Source organism: Corylus avellana, chromosome 2 (genome assembly GCF_965113065.1).
Source record: "Corylus avellana chromosome 2, dhCorAvel1.hap1.2, whole genome shotgun sequence".
Classification (NCBI taxonomy): Eukaryota; Viridiplantae; Streptophyta; class Magnoliopsida; order Fagales; family Betulaceae; genus Corylus; species Corylus avellana.
The window spans coordinates 16,436,287-16,457,878 of NC_142491.1; the positions used below are offsets into that span (position 1 = coordinate 16,436,287).

At 33.3% G+C, this 21,592-nt stretch overlaps 2 protein-coding genes and 1 non-coding gene across 3 annotated transcripts; 1 reads left to right on the forward strand and 2 right to left on the reverse strand.

Annotated features, from left to right (window-relative positions):
* Nucleotides 1–4,605: 4,605 nt before the first annotated feature.
* LOC132167414 (protein RADIALIS-like 4) lies at nt 4,606–7,103 on the forward strand. Its single transcript, XM_059578381.2, has 2 exons — nt 4,606–5,098; nt 6,897–7,103. Exons 1-2 carry the CDS (start codon nt 4,827–4,829, stop codon nt 6,922–6,924), a joined length of 300 nt encoding a protein of 99 aa, XP_059434364.2. The 5' UTR covers nt 4,606–4,826; the 3' UTR covers nt 6,925–7,103.
* A 376-nt stretch (nt 7,104–7,479) lies between these two features.
* LOC132167412 (uncharacterized) lies at nt 7,480–12,014 on the reverse strand. The gene is made up of 4 exons (XR_015911451.1): nt 11,258–12,014; nt 11,009–11,101; nt 8,061–8,128; nt 7,480–7,697 (listed from the first exon to the last, which is right to left on the reverse strand). It is a non-coding gene; the product is annotated as an uncharacterized LOC132167412 (transcript).
* A 1,118-nt stretch (nt 12,015–13,132) lies between these two features.
* On the reverse strand, nt 13,133–19,915 carry LOC132167816 (uncharacterized). Its single transcript, XM_059578845.2, has 4 exons — nt 19,280–19,915; nt 18,458–18,547; nt 13,388–13,455; nt 13,133–13,300 (listed from the first exon to the last, which is right to left on the reverse strand). The coding sequence occupies exons 1-4, from the start codon at nt 19,901–19,903 to the stop codon at nt 13,162–13,164; spliced, it is 921 nt and encodes a 306-aa protein (XP_059434828.2). The 5' UTR covers nt 19,904–19,915; the 3' UTR covers nt 13,133–13,161.
* Nucleotides 19,916–21,592: the final 1,677 nt, after the last annotated feature.

Sequence of the window (21,592 nt, forward strand, 5' to 3'; positions counted from 1 at the left end):
AAATATATACATTTCCCCCATCTCTCTCCCTTTCTTTCTCAAACCAGAGATTCCCTTTATACATATCTTATGCTTTTTGGCTCTAAAAGTCTCGAAAAAGTCACAGTTTCCCTTGCTTTCTTGACCCATCGATAGCGGGATTGGTTCTTGTTTCTTTGAAAGGTCATGGTTCAATGGCTCGACCATGGTGATGATCATCATGATCCATAGCTTTAAACCTTTTTGAGGACCTTCCAAGTTGTTGGGAAGGACCACTGGCTCTTGAAAAGGGAGTAGCCAATGAATGGAGCTTTTCCAAGATTGGTCTAAGAAATTGACGACTACTTTTGATCGTATATATCAAAGTTGGAGGGCCATGTTTTATGAGTACAAGGGCCTGCCTGCCCAATTTGCTTCACACCCCACTTGTTGATTGATCAACAAATTAAATATCATATCTTTTCCTATCAATGTGTAATAATATGGCAAACCAACTACCAATGCAAGTTGTTACATGTATAGTCCATTTCGCATGCATCATTGTCCTTCATTTAACAAATCATAACCAACAAGGCTACTTTCGGTGACGGGTTCGAACTATGTCAAGATATGAGTGTAAGACCATATAAGTCAATCTTATTTCGAACGGGTCAAATTCCTAAATCATAACCCAATAATTTCGTATTGAGGTCGAGTCATGTTGAGACATTAATATAAAACTATATAAATCAGCCTTAACCCGACTCATTTAATTGAACAGGTTAGACCCTTCGACCATAAATCGTTAAATTTGTGTTGGAGTCGTGTCGGAAATTCGTCCGCTTGAAGTGAAAGGAAATTTGTACAGTATGTCCTGCTCCTCAAGGCATGATCATGTTAACGGATAGCATTTCTGAGAAGAGCTCTTGTCGGGCAAAAAGCAATTAATTGATGGATCAAGGAAGAAAAGGAAGAGATAAGCACAAAATGATTTTATTATCATTTGCTCCTTCACTAATCTATAATTGCTTCTTCGGCCACGCAAATAATTACAAAACTAAAAGCACAACCCTTAGATTTGGATCCATTCCACTACATGACTTTGACTTTTGTCCCTAAAAAGAATGTGTATTGTGTATAGAAATTTGTTTTATTTTTTTTAGGGGTAACTTTATTTTAAAAGCCCTGAATTACTAAGCGATTTGAGAAATTCCCAAACTTCAAAACCTCTCAATTTGAACCCCTAAATTTTTAATTGCAATCAATTTGAACCTTTCCGTCAAATTTTAAACGCTAAAAGTGAGACAATAACGTTTATAGCCATGACTTTTTTATAAAATTTCAAATCTACCCTTAATTTGAAATTAATTTTTTTTTTTTTTAAAAAAAAAAACAAAAATCATGGATATTTTGGTCTTTTTAAGGATAAATCAAGAAAGTTAACGGCTAAATCTGACGGAGAGGTTCACATTGACTGCAATTGAAAGTTCAGATATCAAAATTAAGAGATTTTAAAGTTTGGGGACTTCTCAAATCGTATGGTAATTCAGGGGTCTAAAGTGAAGTTACCCCTATTTTTTATGAATAATGAGCGTAAAAATTTGGAGTTAACTTATAGAAATTCGATTTCAAATATTTAGTGGTGTATAGTGTATACGTTGCCACATAATAAATGTCATAATATATTATATACACGGTTGAATATAAGAAAATAAAATCTTGATTTGAAATGAAAAGAATCATATTTTACACAAGATTTTGTTGAAATCCCGTTTATTTCTAATAGCTAGGCTTTTAGATCAGTAAATTGTTCAATAAAAGCACAATTAATTTATAAACTTATTATAAAACAATTGGAAAATGCTCGGAGTACTATTACAAGTTTTTTACAAACTCTCATCGTAGAATCTTTCTGGTAAAAAAAATTTAGCGAGAAGAATTTATAAATAAATTTAATTGTTTAGTAACTAATATAGTACGTATAACATGGATTGTCCCATTAGTTTATAAATAAATAAATAAATTATAGTAAAAATTGTAATATTCCTACCAGTTCTTTTGACAACATGGTAGACATGTCGACCCAATTAAATTGGGGCCGGCTGCTACATTTTAGCTGGGGGCATTTATGAAATCTCTTCATCATATGACAAAAGGTTACTGGACCACTTCATCGTCTAGATATATGGCTCTCAAGAAGATGACCAAAAATTATTGTACGTATATATATGAACAAACATATAAGAGCACATCTAAATTCGTACATAATAATAATGTAGTTGAGATATCCTTTGAATTTGGTCATCAGTTGGAATTTGTTGATACATTCTTTATTGTACATGCACCTTGCTACAGCTTATCCGGGTTGAGGAGCCACTATTCTTTACAACAAAACGAATAGAAAAAGAGTAATGTTATACACCACATTTTTATTTTATTTTACTGATATGGTAGGGTTTAGTAATTCTTGAATTTTTTTTTAACGAGAATTGATTTAAGGGGTACTAGACCATGTTATGTCAACAAAGTAAGATAAACGTGTAGTGTACGTACTTTTTTATTTTCTTGAGCCGACTTCGTCTATTTTTTTAAGACAGTTTTTACTGTATTTTATCATGGATTTTTACTAGAGCCAAGCACCAAAAAGAAAAAATAAATAAATAAAAGCAAATGGGAATCTTGTTTGTTTGAAAATTGGAATGAGATATTTTTGTAAATTTTGGCAAATTTAAAAAAAAAAAAAAAAAAAAATGCTTATCCCACGATGTAAATGTTTCAATTCAAATTTCAACATTTAGACCCGTCTTTATAATAATAATGATAAATTAGTTGAAATTATCATGTGGGGTAGAAATATAATATATAACAATACACGGAAAAAATAAAATAAATAAATAAATAAATAAAGCTTTAGGATCTTATCTTATCCTGTTAAAATTCAAAGAAAAAGTGATTGATCGAGCCTATTGCTTGCATATATAATAGAGCTTGTCATAGCTAGCTTTTAACTTTAGTTGATAATTGCCTGTTGGGTAGATATATCATATATATGCAGAGTCAGTGGAAATTGGATAAACTTGAACCACCACCAATCATCGATCTGACTCAAAACACAACCAGAAAACCCAGCAGCACCTGTTGACTCTTCAAACACATGCAGAAGCAAACAACTTTAGTATACAGATATCATCGTACGGTCATAGTTGGCCAGCTCAAACCCTTTGGAATGTTGTTCAGAACAAAGATCCGAAAACCCAGTTCCAAGATCTGGTGCCCCATCAAAATGACAAAATTACTCCACCATCAACCCCTTCTTGGCAGCTTCTTCTCAGTCTGAAAGATTATGTCAGTCATAAATATTGGCACTAGCTAGCTAGCTCAAGAGATCACTTGAATATATCATATCATATATATGTATATATAGAGGCCAAGAGTTAGTGTCTGACACATTATTATTGTTATTATAATTATGGGGTTTTTGGGAAGATTTCAAGATTGCACATGCATGCTTTGATCAAAATCAATAGTACAGTCATGAAAGAGTTATCCCATAAAAACTCAAAAGATTTTGAAAGATAAAGGTGGGAAAAAAAAAAAGAAAAAAAGAAAAAGAAAAAGAGTAAAATAATGCAATGTGAGAAGCTCAAGATATGATCGATGGAACTTGAGAAGAGAAATTAAGAAGTACATATTATAAGACAATTCAATGGACAAAGATTTCTAACTCACCTGACAAGACTTTTATATTAAAAAGATTAATAGTTTACAATGAATTATCAAAGAGTTCATGAGTGTTAAGTTTTATATTAGTTTTTTACTAGGTAAGATTAAATTTTACAAGCAATCTAAAGAACTCTAATTACAACTTGAATAGTCATTTTAAAGTGATAATGTAAATTACCATCACTTCTATAGTGATAACCCATATAGGATTAGCATTTTCACTTTTATAGCATTTCCGTCAATATTGACTGTAACTATGTGATCAATCCAGGCAATAAAAGGTAAACCAAATTGCATGCCAGTCCATTGAGTGAAATTGACCACTAAGGTTCACAATTTTCTGTCCTTGTTTTGTTGTTCTGTTTGGCATTTCTAGTAAACCTTCTTGAAATCTACACTTTTTTTTTTATTATTATTATTTTCTTTCCCTTGTGTTTCTTTTTAGTTTTAAGAGGTTAGGTTTTGGCCCTCTTCTGGTCCATCATCCATGCTTTGCTCATGATAAATTTGGTTCCATTAAATTACTGTTTAAGCTAACATGTAAAATAATTTAACTAAAATAGAGTAAATTGTGTAGAGTCAGTGTTCGAACTCAAACTTCTGCTCTGCTTCCGTATTAAATGACAACTTATCCCAAAAGCTTAAGCTTATACCAAAAGAAAAAAAAAAATCCAAAAAGTTTGCACCTTTTGCTGACTTTTTTTAGGGTAAAAGTTGATGGATTGTCTACCTAAATGATATAATATTTATAGATATGCAAATATAGACTGTAGTTAGTCATGAAAATTCTACTTTCTATGTGTATTATAATTGAAGGAAAGATGCTCATGAGGAAAACATTAAATGAATATGATGAAGCCTTTCCTTTGAAACTGATTCCCTCCACCTCTGGCTGTACCTTTGTCCTGCTGCATTTGTGGTTCCAAAGGAGACGGGTCACCCCTCAATCTACCTTTTGGCAAAACAGATTCGCCAACTGGCTCCACCCCACCATGCACCCTATCTACCATTTATAAGCAGAGCACCACGGCAGTCTCTTGCACGAACCATCGCTTCATCTAAAGCCCTCTGTCTAGCTAGCTCTTTTTCCTTTCCTTCGCCTTTCTCTGAGACATTTCCACAAGCACCTTCGCCGTTATTCTTTAATGGCTTCAAGCTCTCTCAGTAAGCAAAGCTCCAGCTCCTCCTGGACGGCGGAGCAGAACAAACGGTTTGAAAGGGCACTGGCGTTGTACGACAAGGAAACCTCGGACCGGTGGCAGAATGTAGCCAAGGCTGTCGGTGGGAAAACGACGGAGGAAGTGAAAAGACACTATGAAATCCTTTTAGAGGATCTCCGGCATATCGAGTGTGGTCTTGTTCCCATTCCCAAGTACAGGTCCAATGGAAGCATCAACAATCTTGAAGAAGAAGAAAGGTAAGGCTTTTACCCAAATCATACAATTTCCTAATCTTCTCTTCTTTATCTTTCTCAATTCTCATGCATGGACAGATGGGCTCTCCCATGTTGTTCAAGGCACCCTCAAATTTCGACTTCTATAATTTCTAGCACCACTGTTCCAGTTGAACAACCCTCTGCCATTTTCTGATGTTCGATAAGGCCGAAAGTAAACAGAAATAATCATAAGCGTTTGGCCTACTTAGTCTTACTTTTGAGTAGAAGCCATATATTGGCTCGGGTTGCTTCAAATTAAATTAACGAGTTAGGATTGAAGAATTTGGTCATTTTAATTAAACGGGTCGAATCAGAATTAATTTATATAGTTTTATATTCATGTTTCGATATGATCCGAACTTGACACGTGATATTTAGAACTAATAATTTTTAACCTGACCCATAAACTAAATACAAAATTAATGAAATAAAGTTGAAATATTTGATCACTTTAATTAAATAAAGTGACACCCTTTGTTATGCACGTGACTTAAAACCGTGGGTAGGGGCCAAAAATTGGGGGCCGCTTTTGTAGAGCTAAACCCTAACCGACTCCTCAATTATTCCACCAAAAGAATCTATATATTGCCTTCGGCTCCTTATCTTGTCCCTGATTTGAAGCCCGCATGAGATATATTCCGACATAATGTGTATCACAAGCAATGGTTCGTACACATTGAGCATCAAACGGTCGAATGCCTAGAATTTTTTTTTTTTTTTTTTTCATTATATTGAGGTGTTATTCTCAATTAATTTTTGCTTTAAAAAAAAAAAAAATGAGGGCTGATTGGAATATCATACTAGGCTATTGTTAACCCTAAACAATAATTTGGTTTTGTGTTTTCTGCCTACTCAACTGTATGGCAGTGTCTCTTATTTATATTGATAAAGAGATTGTATCGTTTACCAGATAAATAAAGATAAAATTCTAATATGATAGAAACCTATTTCTATACAAGTGCAGTAGGAATAAAAGTCTTCAGTTCTTCAGACGATCACGTGTGCGATCGAGCGCAATGGTGAGTGCGCTCGATCGCACTACCAGAGACTTCAGGCTCATTTGCCATTACGTCTGCGATCGATCGCTTTGTGACTAGTGCGATCGATCGCACTATTAAAGACTTCAGATTCATCAATTTCTGTTTGCAATTTGTCTGTTCCAATAAACCCCTAAACTATTATCACATTTTTATTTATGCCTTCAAATTAAACTTTGAAATGTGACACAGGGTTATCCCATATTATCACCACGTGTTAATTTAGATACTTTTGCATATATATATATATATTCAAAATACCGTTTAAAGTTATGAAAATATGATTTGAAAAAAGAATTAGCTTCTCAAATTATAGAGTTGACTAGCATATATTATATATACTATATGTACTATGTACTATGTACTATGTACTATGTAGTGCTTCTGATCAGAATGCATATTCTCTGCTGCTTTGGTCTGGCGTCCATGCATTAGCTTTTTCTTCATATAAGTGAAATAATTTCAGCATTTAATCTACAAAGAATAAATTAATCACTAACCCATGTTAAAATTAACATTAAAAAAAAAAAAAGAAAAAAAGAAAGGAAGTGGTCAAAAGTGACACAAGCTAGCTCTCGGCAGATCGAGGACTCTTTTTATCATCTGCAGCAAACCATTAACCATGCATGCAAAATACAGTAATATTATTGGAATTTTGATTTTTTGATTTTTTGATTTTTGGTCCTTTTACACCATTTTCATTTAGCTAAAACTGCTTAACTTGTTCATTGATTTGTATACAGGCTTTTGAAGTATCTTAAGCTGCGGTAAAAGTCCAAGCTAGGAGCCATGGCCACGTTTTAGGATCAAGTCTTAACTGCATGATTTGTGGGAAGTAAATGAAATCTGTGTATCTATGCATGGATGAAAATCTCTCTCTATGGGTCATTATTCGACCGTCCTAAATGTAATAAAAATATCCATATTTAGAAACGAAGTTTCTTCTTGTCCACCATTCCAGTAAATCAAGATTCATTTCTTAAATGTTTTTTTTTTTTTTTTTTTTTTTTTAAAATGACAATAATGAATCCTGTTGTGGCACATTTAATTATCATCATGCTTGACATCTAATAAATTATTGAAAATATATTAGTGATGGAGATAGAAAATAAGCAGGCCCAAGGCCCAAGACCTGATCAAATTAAAGGTCCACTCTTAAAAGAGCCCAAAGGCCCTAAGAAGGTTTAAAATAGAAGATCCTTCATCTCAAAAGGTCCACCATTTTCTTTTTTCTTGAGACAAAAATAACTTAATCACTTAATCATCGGAGGCTCTCATATTAACCACGGGCCAACATCACTCCGGTAATTGAAAGATATACCCAAATTTAAAGAAATTAACATCTCATAAAGCAAGGGTAATTAGTTTGAATCCATTGTAAAGAAGACAACAAACAACAAAAACATCAGTGTCTTTTGAGCCTATCTTCTCCTGGAGGGGCAAGAATTTGTTTGAGGAGCCTGTTGTAGATGCATGGCCGTTCAATCTGAACAAGGTGACCTGCTTTCTCTATGTATTGCAGCATAGCTCTGTCTCCCAGTTGCCTACATGTTATCAGTTATCACCCTCTATATCTAATCACTATATATTCATTTTAATAATAAAAAAACAGATGGTTAATTCTATTGCCTTTCAATCAAACGGTCCAAGTTTTGTTAATTTTGATCAATTATCACTTGGTAATCATGCATTAAGGAAAAGTAAAGCAACGATAGAGATTCTCGGCAATTTTACTGTTCAAATTGCTAATAATTCAAAAATTTACCTACTCAAGTAAGTCTTGGATAACATGTCAACTTGTTGGGACTGATAAACTATATAAGAACTTTCATATTTGCTGTCTGAATTACGATCCACACAACAAAAAATTACTGAAAGTCCAAATCCATAAAAGCAAACATACATACCTCTTCAAGTTGTTGGCAACTTCCCTGGTGAAAATCATGTCATTCCCTCCCCACAGTAGATGTACCCTCTGCAGAAATATGCATTAATAGGTAAATTAATCTTACATGCATTTTTGCATGTTCTAAAGATAAATATTAGTACTTTAATAAATTAAGTAAAGAAAATCGATGTATAAATCGTTTGTTTTGACAGCAAAGCAATAATTCATAATGGAAGAGGGAGAAGTAAGGCAAATGCTAAAGGTCCAACTTTTTTGCCCAACATAAGTCTAACTTTTGCATTATTTTTTTTTTTAAAAAAAAAAAATCAAAATAAAAAATGAAAAAAAATGTCTGAAGCAACCCTATCTATTTTTTGCATTTCTTTTATTTGGTATTTTTTTTTTTAAATGAAAAATGGTATTTTTCTTCATAATAATGACATTTTCTTTTAAAAAAATGACATTATTATGAACAAAAATACCATTTTTCATTTTTTTTTAAATACCAAATAAAAGAAAGACAAAAAAATAGATAGGGTTGCTTCAGACATTTTTTCCATTTTTTATTTTATTTTATTTTATTTTTTTAAAAAAAAAGACAAAAATTGGCCTAAAATTAAGCAAAATAATTGAGTTCCTACCATCCCTCGATAAGTAATGTGTTGCTCCAATCTGCCATAAACAAACGTCAAAAGTACAGTTCCACATTGTATTTGGCCTATTCCACTGTATGCTTTTTGGAGAATTGTGAACTTTTTACCACCCAAGGAGCCCTCTTGACAGGGGATCCGGAATCCGGATCCACTCCGAATGGAGAGAAATTACAAATTTTTCAATTATTAATTGTGATCTTTTAATTTAAATTCAATGATTTATAAAATTATTTAAACTTCGGTAAAACAAAAGCCAGCATTTAATGCCTTGGTTATACAAAAGTAGCTGACATTTTATAGACAATTAGATTTAAAATGAAAGGTCACGATTAACAATTAAAGAATCTATAATTTTTTCCCAATTGGAGGAGATCTCAATTCCTTGACAGGACAAGGAGCTACTTTTTCCTTCTTATAATAAATGGACAAGGATCCTCTCCAGTCCAAAATGAACTGGAGAGAATTCAGTTGATGGTTAGGCCATCAACCTGTCACGTGGCGCAGTAAAAAAAATATTGTTTTATTATTTTATTTTTAAAAATAAATAAAAAATAAAAAACAAATATATATATATATATATATATATATATATATATATATATATAAAATAAAAAAAAAATGTGGCTGGCCACCCCATGTTGGCCACAGGGGGTGGCCAAACACCACATTTTGGGGGATGGAGGTGGCGTTGCCACCCCCAAGGGCCGTGGGGGTGGCTTCGGCCACCCCCAACCGGCCCATGGGGGTGGCGACACCACCCCCAACCGGCCCAAAATGTGGTGGCCGGCCACCCCCTGTGGCCAACATGGGGTGGCCAGCCACCATTTTTTTTATTATTATTTTTATTTGTTTTTAATTTTTTATTATTATTTTTTAATTTATTTTTAAAAGTAAAATAATAAAATAGTATTATTTTTTTAATGTGCCATGTGGCAAGTTGATGGCCTTAGAATCTCTAAGGAGAGATCCTAGCCATCAACTGGATCCTCTCCAGTTCAAAGTGGACTGGAGAGGATCCTTGTCCATAATTCGGCCACCCCCAACCGGCCCTTGGGGGTGACGGGGGTGGATTGGTCACCCCCAAGGGCCAAATCAAATTTTTTTATTTTTTTGATTTGGCCCTTGGGGGTGGTTCGCCCCAAGGGCCGTGGGGGTGGCTTCGACCACCCCCAACCGGCCCATGGGGGTGGCGACGCCACCCCCATGCCCCAAAATGTGGTGGCCGGCCACCCCCTGTGGCCAACATGGGGTGGCCAGCCATCCTTTTATATATATATATATATATATATATATATATTTGTTTTTAATTTTTTATTATTTTGTTTTTTATTTATTTAAAAAAGTAAAATAATAAAATAGTATTATTTTTTTAATGTGCCATGAAGCAAGTTGATGACCTTAGAATCTCTAAGTAGAGATCCTAGCCATCAACTAGATCCTCTCCAGTTCAAAGTGGACTAGAGAGGATCCTTGTCCATAATACATGGGGTGAAGTAATACAGCACGCGGCGTGCTATGTATCATGGTCCTAATAAATAGGGTTAACCACTTTTTCCTCGTTATAATAATTTCAGCATTTATAATAAATAGGGTTAACTACTTGTACCTCGTTATAATAACTTCAGCACTTATAATAAATAGGGTTAACTACTTTTACCTCTCCCTCCCAACCCTGGTCCCCTCCTCTAACTATCATCTTTTTGTAATGTTTCTTAATTTATAATGTCTCTCTTAATCATTATTGGGATTGCAATGTCCCCCCTCACAATTCAAAATGAAAGGAAAAAAAAAAATGGCTTACATTTTTTTCTGAATTTTTATCTTATGAAGGGTTTGAACGGTATTCTTATTATTTTGGGTTCAAAACGGGCAGATTTGGAGGACATTGAACATATTGAATGGACACACTGCACAGGGGACAATATTTAGAGGGAAGATAAATGTAGTTTTTCCTACTAAATGTTTAAGTGACGTTTAAAAAAATAAATGAAGAAAATCACAAGCGTCATGGACGAGCTTCTACGCAGTAGTAAAAACTATAGAAATTTTAAAGGCAGGATAAAAAGAGGGATGTCAGATTGTTTTTTAACTTTTTCCATGAAATAATCCTCCTCCTGCTCTCTCTCTCTCTCTCTTTCTCTCTTTGGTTCTTAGAAATTTTTTAACTCAAACTCACGAAAGCTTCTGGCGGTGATTGGGATCGTGTCATCTTCTTCTTAATTATTGATCAAAATCATCGAGAGGTAATTAAAGAAAGTGAATATCCCCTTAAAAGAGGGAGAGATGTATAAAAAGAGCTATAAATATTTCCAACCTGTGGGTAATTATGTGGTAGGGTAAAGTCCTTGTCATCAATCTCCAAAGCCCTGAGTAGTTCTACTTTCTCCTTTCTGTTGTCAAACATTACCTGCAAGTACTCATATATATATATATATATATATATAGATCAGAGTTAAAAATCACAAACAAATAGGATCATTTGCTGAGTAAATAAAACATGACCACAATTCTTCATATTACCGGGGGGAAAAAGATGAAATCATATATATATAAATATATATACCTCCAAATAGTTTTTGTAAATGAAATTAGGAATCTTGGGCAGCTTGTAGGTGGCAATCTCATAAAGCAATTGAACCCCCTTGGCCGAGTTCGGAAGCAAAAGGTCGGACCAGGAATTGAACCCGATCGTCTCAAGGGCAGCACAGCTGAAAGACTTGGTCAAGGCCATGACAGAGCCTGTGATCACCATAGACTCAACCAACTCCGGGTACATCTGAGCCATCTGAACCCAACCATCCCTCCATAGCTGAACCCGACCAAGGTGCAACTCTCCACACCCAGCTTCCTCAGACCCTTGGCCAAACACTCGGCTTGAAACTCCAGCGACCGGTCCGGTTTGTCGGTGAGTGAACCGCCAAAGAAGATCAAATCCGGCACATAAACTCTGTAGTTTCTCGCAAGAGCAAAGACTTGGAACTGCCACGTTATAATGCCATCGGCTGCAAACCCATGAAGAAAAACAACAGCAGGCTTGGGTTTGGTTTGTTTGTTCTTGGCGACGTCGTTTCCGACCCAGAAGTGCATGGCTGTTCCTGGTTCTATTTCCACCATTTGGGGTTTCACCCCAGCTATACTCATTAGTCCACGCAACAGTTTCTTGTATACTGCAAAAATCTTCACCATCTCTCTCTCTCTCTCTCTCTTCCAAGACACAAGCACACACACAAAGGAATGAAGAAAATTCAAGCACATAAACTTCTTAGAGAATGGTGGTTTATTGGTTTATATAATCCATCTTCGTTCCTTTCTTTTTCAGCTTGTTCTTTTCTTACGAGAAAAAATATGAAAAAGCTCCCAAATTATCTCCCGTTTACAATATAGTTTTTTAATGTTCAAAATATACTAAAGTAGCCCTCAAACTATATATTAAATGTATAAAAAATGTCACTTATTTTTTATATTCCTATAATATTATCCATATTCTTTTAACAAATAAAATAATAAAATAATTATAAAAAATAAACAATTTTTCAAAAATACAAAAAAACCAATGGGGGAATAAATACAAAAAAAAAAGGAATAAATAAATAATTTAGGTCAATTACATTGACTAATTTAGGCCAACTACAGTAACTATTCATGTCGTATTAAAGTAAAATCAAAGGTACGGTTATTGAGATATTTCAAAAACAACAATTCAGTCCCTAAAGTCAAATTCTGTTAAAAAAATTTTTTATTCCCCCATTGATTTTACTTTAATACGACATAAAGTAATTTGTAATTTATGCCAACTACAATGGCTAATTATTTATTTATTCAAAAAAAAAAATTGTTTTGTATTTATTCACCTATTTGTTTGTTTGTTTTGTATTTTTTTTTTTTTTTTGATATTTTTCACTAATTTTTTGATTTTTTTTACAATTATTTTATTTGTTAAAAAAATGGAGATATTATAAGAATATTAAAAAAAAAAAAAAAAGTTGATATTTTTGATACATTTTAATAGTTTGGGAGCTACTTAGTATCTTTTAAACATTAAAGGCTATATTACAAACAGTACTTTTTTGTATTATTTCCATTCTTCTGGTCAGACACGGCCACTCGAAGACACAAACATGACTTTAATTAAAAGCTTGTGTTGGACTGTTCTGACTGCTGTCGGTAATGAAGAAAAAATAAAAACAGTTATCATTGTCATCCCGACCAAGAGATGGACTTGGGCCTGGCAGCCCGTCGATCCAGCCCAAACGAACCCGAAACAATTGGGTTAGTATCAGCAACATAAATCCATAGGTTTGGACTGGGCCGTTGAAATTAGGCCCGACTAATTTTCAAGGCAGCTTCCGGAGAATCCAAATTATTTCTATTTAAAAAAATTATTAATAATGTAGAAAATATTAATACATTGAAGAAATTATATATTTAGCTCCAAAATAATAGGAAGACAAATTAACGATAAAAATTTCACTGTTTTTTGTTTCCTTCTTCCATTAAAGTTGCAAGAATTTCTTTGAGGTGTTTGTTGTAGACGAATGGTCGTTCCATCTCAACAAGGTGGCCTGCTTTCTCAATGTATTGGAGCGTAGCTGTGTCTCCCAATTGCCTGTAATTGAGGCCCATTTGATTGTATTAGCTTTCAATCAAACGGTCCAAGTATTGCTAATTATGATCAGTAAAGCAATCAACATACCTCTTCAAGTTTTTGGCAACTTCCATGGTGAAGATGATGTCATTCTCTCCCCACAGGAGATGTACCCTCTGCACCAATATGCATCAATAGGTCAACAATTGTCTCAAACCATTGTGATCTCACTTCTGCTCTTTCTTTTTATTTTGGCTCTAAAATTAGATTGGAAGATGTTAAGATGTTTATTTTTTTTTTATCTGATTATCTTTTCTTTCATAGTATCAAAGCTATTAGGCTAACGATAGTGCTCGATCTCAATGGTCCAATGAATTTTTCCTCTTTTATAGTCATTACTTTTGCATAATTTCTCATCATATAACATGAATAGTCACTACGAAAAAATAGATGTTTTTTGACGTGGCAAACAGTAACTTATGTTTGCCACGTCAAAAACTTTTGACGTGTCTAAGTAGAAACGTCAAAAAAAATATTGTTGACGTATTGTATTTTAACACGTCAAAAGTTTTTGACGTGTTAAATTGACACGTCAAAAACTTTTGACGTGTTAATTTAACACGTCAAAAGTAACCAGCACGTCAAAAAAAATTAATATATTTAATTTCTTTAAAATATATATTAAAACTACTCAATACATTTATTTTATAAGACCCGCAAACCTCACATTAACTCGGCCAACACAAAATATGTGGTCAGTGAGTGGATACATCTAATTATTTATATATCTAGAATATTAATTTATTTATTCTCTAATTAATTGTAATTGTGTTGTATGGATAATGTGGACATATAAGAAGAAAAAAAATTATATAATAGAATAAATATAATTTTTAATAGAAATTATATGATAGAGTAAATATAATTTTAATAGAACTATAATTTAATATATAATCTTAATAAAATTAAAATAAATATAATTTATTATAATTTAAATTATATAATATAATTAAATATAATTTTATATGTTTTTGACGTGTTGTATTTTAACACGTCAAAAACTTTTGACGTGTTAATCTAACACGTCAAAAACTTTTGACGTGCTAAATTGACATGTCAAAAGTTTTTGACGTGTTAAAATACAACACGTCAAAAAAAATTAATATATTTAATTTCTTTAAAATATATATTAAAACTACTCAATACATTTATTTTATAAGACCCGCAAACCTCACATTAACTCGGCCAACACAAAATATGTGGTCGGTGAGTGGATACATCTAATTATCTATATATCTAGAATATTAATTTATTTGTTCTCTAATTAATTGTAATTGTGTTGTATGGATAATGTGGACATATAAGAAGAAAAAAAAATTATATAATAGAATAAATATAATTTTTAATAGAAATTATATGATAGAGTAAATATAATTTTAATAGAACTATAATTTAATATATAATCTTAATAAAATTAAAATAAATATAATTTATTATAATTTAAATTATATAATATAATTAAATATAATTTTAAATGTTTTTGACGTGTTGTATTTTAACACGTCAAAAACTTTTGACGTGTTAATTTAACACGTCAAAAGTTTTTGACGTGTTAATTTAGCACGTCAAAAGTTTTTGACGTGTTAAAATACAACACGTCAAAAAAAATTAATATATTTAATTTCTTTAAAATATATATTAAAACTACTCAATACATTTATTTTATAAGACCCGCAAACCTCACATTAACTCGGCCAACACAAAATATGTGGTCGGTGAGTGGATACATCTAATTATCTATATATCTAGAATATTAATTTATTTGTTCTCTAATTAATTGTAATTGTGTTGTATGGATAATGTGGACATATAAGAAGAAAAAAAATTATATAATAGAATAAATATAATTTTTAATAGAAATTATATGATAGAGTAAATATAATTTTAATAGAACTATAATTTAATATATAATCTTAATAAAATTAAAATAAATATAATTAATTATAATTTAAATTATATAATATAATTAATTATAATTTTATATGTTTTTGACGTGTTGTATTTTAACACGTCAAAAACTTTTGACGTGTTAATTTAGCACGTCAAAAACTTTCTCTAATTAAAATTTTATGTTTATAATAAAAAAAAAAATTAAAAAAATATAGGTAGAATTTTTGACGTGCCACATTTGGCACGTCAAAAATTCTTGACGTGCCATGTGGCACGTCAAAAACAACCTCGGGAAGGCGCGCACGCCAGCTGCCTTCCCAATTTTTTTTTTTTTTTTCTTTCTTTCTTCTTTCTTCTTTCTTCTTCCTTCTTTCTTCTTTCTTTCTCTCCCCCGCGTCTTCTTGCTGCAAACCCATATTTTCAAAATATATTTCTTCTTTCTTATTTCTTTCTCTCCCCCACGTCTTCTTGCTGCAGACCCATATTTTCAAAACCCATTTTCAAAATATATTTTCTTCTTTCTTCTTTCTTTCTCTCCCCCGCGTCTTCTTGCTGCAGACCCATATTTTCAAAACCCATTTTCAAAATATATTTTCTGGTTTCTTTCTCTGCAACATTTCTCTCGGTGATCACCCGCGTCCTCTCTCTCAGCCAGGTCTTTTCACGTTGTCTCTCTCTCGGTGGTTCTCTCTCTCTCTCCCTCGGTGGTTCTCTCTCTCACCGGCGCCCATCACCGGCGCTGCTCCTTCCGGCGACCAAGCCTTCTCCGACGCAGTCTCAAAAATCAGGTATATATATATATATATATATATATATATATTAAACTAATTTCATTATTTATATATAAATAAATAAAAAAATTATATATATATATATACGCAGATTATATATACTAATTTATAAATTAGTACAAAATATAAATTATTTTATATATATATATATATATATATATATATGCAATTTACAGTGTATTACTTGTTAGGTAATTAATTATTGCAATTATATATTGTTGTTGTATTATATTAGCAAATTCTTTTTACATGTTAGCTAATTAATTAATTAATTTCAAACAAGTACTTGTTTTACATATATGTTTTGTTTATGGTGAAAATATTGTTTAATGTATTTACGTGCATGCATGCAAAATTACGTACCCTCATAGTTTGAAATAATTTTTTTGAACATTAATTTGCATTTATATTTAGACCCATATTTTGTGTAGGTTATGCTTTTGCACATTATCGTGACAAATAAGAAATGCATATCTATTTTGGTTGTTAATTAATGATTAGATTTTGTAAATTTAGAATACATTCGTAAATGCTAAGATATAAAAAGAAAGTAAGGAACAACTAAATTTTATAATAAACGGAAAAAAGAAAACCAACATTTAACCTAGCTAGCTACCTATAACTAATTTATTTAGGGTCCCCATATATAAAAAAATTAATTTAAGTCTTACAACTTTAGATTATGTAAATGTCATAAAAAACGATAACAAAAAAATAGATAGCGCATAAGATAGCCACATATATTTTATCTACGGTCCCCATGTGGCATGTCAAATGTTTTTTAATTGTGGACCTTAATTTTGTTTAGGTTTTGCAATTTTAGATTATGTAGATGTTATAATTAATACTCAATATATGTGCTTCTTTGTTAAAAATAAACAAAAATTTGAAACGATGTACTTAAAGAAAAACACAAAAAAAAGATAATAACATCTAACTAACTAACTTAAATTTATTTTATTCAGTTACGGTTTCAGTAACAAAAGCTATGAACAAGAGTTGGGTGACAAAGTTTAGGGGTACGAGGGAATACAGAGACGGGTGTAGATCATTCGTGGACTTTGCAGTTAGGAACTGTAAAATTCCTAATGGAAAAATTCACTGCCCCTGTAAGGTGTGCCGTAATAACCAGCGCCACTCTCTGGGTTTGGTATTTGACCACTTGATAGGGGGTAAGGGAATAATGGATTGGATTATTGGATTATGTGGATTATTGATTGGATTATGTATTAGATAGTTGATTATGTATTAGATATTTGATATTGTATTGAGTTTTGGATTATGTATCGAAATATGTGGATTAATGGATTGGATTATGTACGTGGATTGAATTATTGGATTATGTATATGGATTATTGATTGGATTATATATGTGGATTATTGATTGGAATATTAGAATATTGGATATTAGAAATATTGGAATATTGGAATAGGATTTATTGTATTGAAATATTGTAATTAAGAAATATTGTAAGAAATATAAAATATATATATATAATATATAAAATATATATATAGAAAGTTTTTGACGTGTCAAACGGGGTGACACGTCAAAAAATACCGCATAAGTTTTTGACGTGTCAGTTTTGACACGTCAAAAACTTTTTGACGTGGCAAAACTGACACGTCAAAAAACTTTTGACGTTTCAGTTTTAGCACATCAAAAATTATCTTTTTGACGTGTCTGTGTTTAAACGTCAAAAACTTTTGACGTGTCACTGTAGACACGTCAAAAATATGGGATTTTTGACACCCACCCTTTTAACCGTTGATAAACGTCAAAAAGCACACGTCAAAAGGGGTTTTTGACGTGTCAATACCATTGACACGTCAAAAACCCTTGGTCAAAAATTGTCACAATTTTTGTAGTGAGTATCTTACGAACAAAAAAATTTGTTAACCCATTATTAATTTTGGTCATTGTTGGTTTAGTTGTTGATCCAAACCCATCTCTTTTAACCTTAGTGGTATTGTTTAATGATCCAGACCTAATCTTTGTAGTATGGTTTGAAGACCCATGTCCATTTGAGGCTTATAATTGACCTAATTTCAGCCCATATTTGATTCTTATTTAATATATGATAATTAAATATACTCTTAACAAAAGAAAACTCCCAAGTATTGTCTATCTTTTCAACTTAACCGAGGTTTAATTCGTTGGTTAGCTAGGATGTTCTTGTCATGCAAACTACTGTTTGAGCGACAAAAAGACTAGGCAGAAGATAGAGATATAAACAGCGGTACCCGGACGGATGATGATGGAGGCCCGAAATGTTTAGGTGACATTAATCCAAAAAAAGTCATAAAAGTGATATGGGGCGGCGGTGGAATTTTCTTGCTCACAATTAAAAAATAATCTTTTTCTTTTTGGTTTTTAGTAATTAAAATCATCTTAATTGAAAAGATGTAAAAACTAAAAAGAGCAATTAATTCAAACCTGTGGGTAATGAGGTAGGGTAAAGTCCTTGTCATCAATGACCAAAGCCTTGAGTAGTTCGACTTTCTCCTTTCTATTGTCAAACATTGCCTGCAAGTTGTCATAGATGAGTTACAAATCACAAACAAATAGAATTTTGCATGTGAATAGGATAGCAATATTATATATTGCATTTTTTTTTTTTTATCTTAATGTGTTGATATGGCATTTCCAATCAGTCATTTAATTTAATTTTTTTTTTAACAATAGCTAATCTAATGACTATTGGCAGTATTATCTCTATGCTACAAGCTTTGATTATTAAATAGGATCATTTTTGCTTAGTAAATAAAATAGGATGGGAATTCTTTATTATTAGGCTACTCAAATATTTGTTGGTTAGCCTAAGAGAGAGATATAGAGTACATCTATCTCGATCTAGGACAATTTAAGATGCGAGAGTCACGTGCACAAAACATATATCTCTTTAAGCTGCATGAGTTTTTATAAAAAAATTGTATATAACAGGTTCTCAGTCAGATAAAACAAGCTAAGCCCATAAAACGGGTCACCAATTATCTAAAAAACTTATTTCATTTAATTAATATCCTAACACATTTACATGAGGATTCAAACTTCTTCCAAATAAGTAAGAAATGAGAAGTGAGTAATAGAAACGTACAAGATTCGAAAGACGTTTAATTACTTCAATATTATGTTAAATTAGTAATTATCAAAAAAAACTTAAGTCAATAAAAAAAATTAAATGGTTTAATTAATATTATAACATATTCTAATAAAGACAAGTGATTTAAGGCAAGGTTGAGCGCTATTAAAGCATACCTCCAAATAGTGTTTGAAAATGAAATTAGGGATCTTTGGAAGCTTGTAGGTGGCAACGTCAAATAGCAATTCAACCCCCTTGACCGAGTCGGGAAGCAAGTAGTCGGGCCAGGAATTGAACCCGATCCTCTCAAGGGCTGCACCGCTGATAGACTCGGTCAAGGCCATGACAGAGCATGTCACCACCATTGACTCAACCAAATCCGGGTACATCTGAGCCATCTTGAACCCAACCATCCCTCCATAGCTCAACCCCACCAACGTGCACCTCTCCACACCCAGCTTCCTCAGACCCTTGGCCAAACACTCGGCTTGAAACTCCGGCGACCGGTCCGGTTTGTCGGTGAGTGAACCGCCAAAGAAGAGGAAATCGGGCACATAAACTCTGTAGTTTCTCGCAAGAGCAAAGACTTGGAACTGCCATGTTATAATGCCATCGGCTGCAAACCCATGAAGAAAAACAACAGCAGGCTTGGGTTTGGTTTGCTTGTTCTTGGCGACGTCGTTTCCGACCCAGAAGTGCATGGCTGTTCCTGGTTCTATTTCCACCATTTGTGGTCTCACCCCAGCTAGACTCAATAGTCCACGCAACAGTGGCCTGTATACTGCAAAAATGTTCACCATCTCTCTCTCTCTCTCTCTTCCAACACACAAAAACTCAAAGGAACTGATGTTAGAGATAAAGACGATATTAGAGAAGACCACTTCAAAGATAAGCCACAAGAGGAATCAAGATCAAGAAGGAGATAATGTTTTTCTTCTATATTATCTCCTCATATATTTATCTCTATATTTATCTTATATCCTAAGAGATAACATTGTACTCTAAGCAGGACTCTAGTATCATATTCAAATTCTCTTGTAAAGATTATATAGAATTCAAACTATACATTACTCTATATAATAAACGTGATATTGTGCTGTTTAGGTATTCAAGCCTAAAGCACTTTCAATATATTCTAGTCCATCTTTGACTTGTCCTAATCCCATACAGCCCATGCCTACCACTAGTACATCAATGGGTCTGCACACACTGCTGCACCTACTCTTTCAGCAGCCCCATGTGCTCCTTTGGCCTCATCAGACAACCTTGAATCAATTTGTGACGGGTAATGCTATTCAGCAGCATTTCTTGCGGAACCTGTCCGCAAGAAATGCTGGTTAACCCAGGTGACACACTGCTGCACCTACTCTTTCAGCAGCCCCATGTGCTCCTTTGGCCTCATCAGACAACCTTGAATCAATTTGTGACGAGTAATGTTATTCAGCAGCATTTCTTGCGGAACCTGTCCGCAAGAAATGCTGGTTAACCCAACCTGGGTTAACCAGCTTTTTTATTAAAAAAAAAAAAAAAAAAAAAATTAAAAACTAGAGGCATACGTTCACTTTCACTTTCACTATTATCCCCAAAATCCCACTTTTACTGTTACCCCCAAAATCTCCCGCCCCTCTCTCTCTCAATTTCTCCCGCCTCCTCCCACCCACCACCACAACCGGCTGCCACCATTGTCCACCACCGCCGGCCACTCTATTCACTGGCTACAAAGTGCCGCCAACCACCACAGTTACTTATATATGGAGCGCCGACTTGAACCCAGTTTCTCCCTCTCTTCCAAACCACCGGCCGCCGCAATCCAGTGCACCGGCCACCACGAAGCAGCAGCGCCGCCGCCCTCAATGGCCTTTTCCCTGGTAAGAAACTAGTTTTCTCAGCAACCAAACATAGAATAAGGATAATGGGACCTTTTAAAAAAAACGAAAATTGTACCTAAGCTGAACAATAGCAAGAGTTGCTGGGAAAGGAAAATTCTCAAAGACTAAGGAGAATTTGGTGCTTTGTTCCTTATGGAACCTACCTGCAAGTATACTTTGTTGATGGAAGTTACTGCAGGTTTCTGACCTTGCCTGCAACTTACTTTGTTGATGAAAGTTTGGTTTTGTCTAGTCTTTTGTAAGGGTTTGGTTTAGCCTGTTTCTGGGTTGCTGTTGGTGTTTTGCAGCTTGTGTTTTTTTTTTTGTTTAGTGTGGTTCTGGTTTTTGGCCTCTGCGTAGGTTGTTTTCAACCTGCTTTGCCAGGTTTGTTTTAGGTGTTGATGTGTAATTGGTTCTTGATTTTGATTTTCCCATAGATCTGGTTTTTTTAGTTGTCTTTGGATTTCGAATCTGAGTTTTGATTGTTCTAAATCTGGCTGGGTCTGAATCTCAGATTTTTTTGTGGGTTGAATCTGGTTTTCTCATTTTTAGGATTTGTAGTTTCTTACGTTTTAGGGGATTTTGAAGGATTCGAGTTTCTGAATCATTAGGTTTTGATGA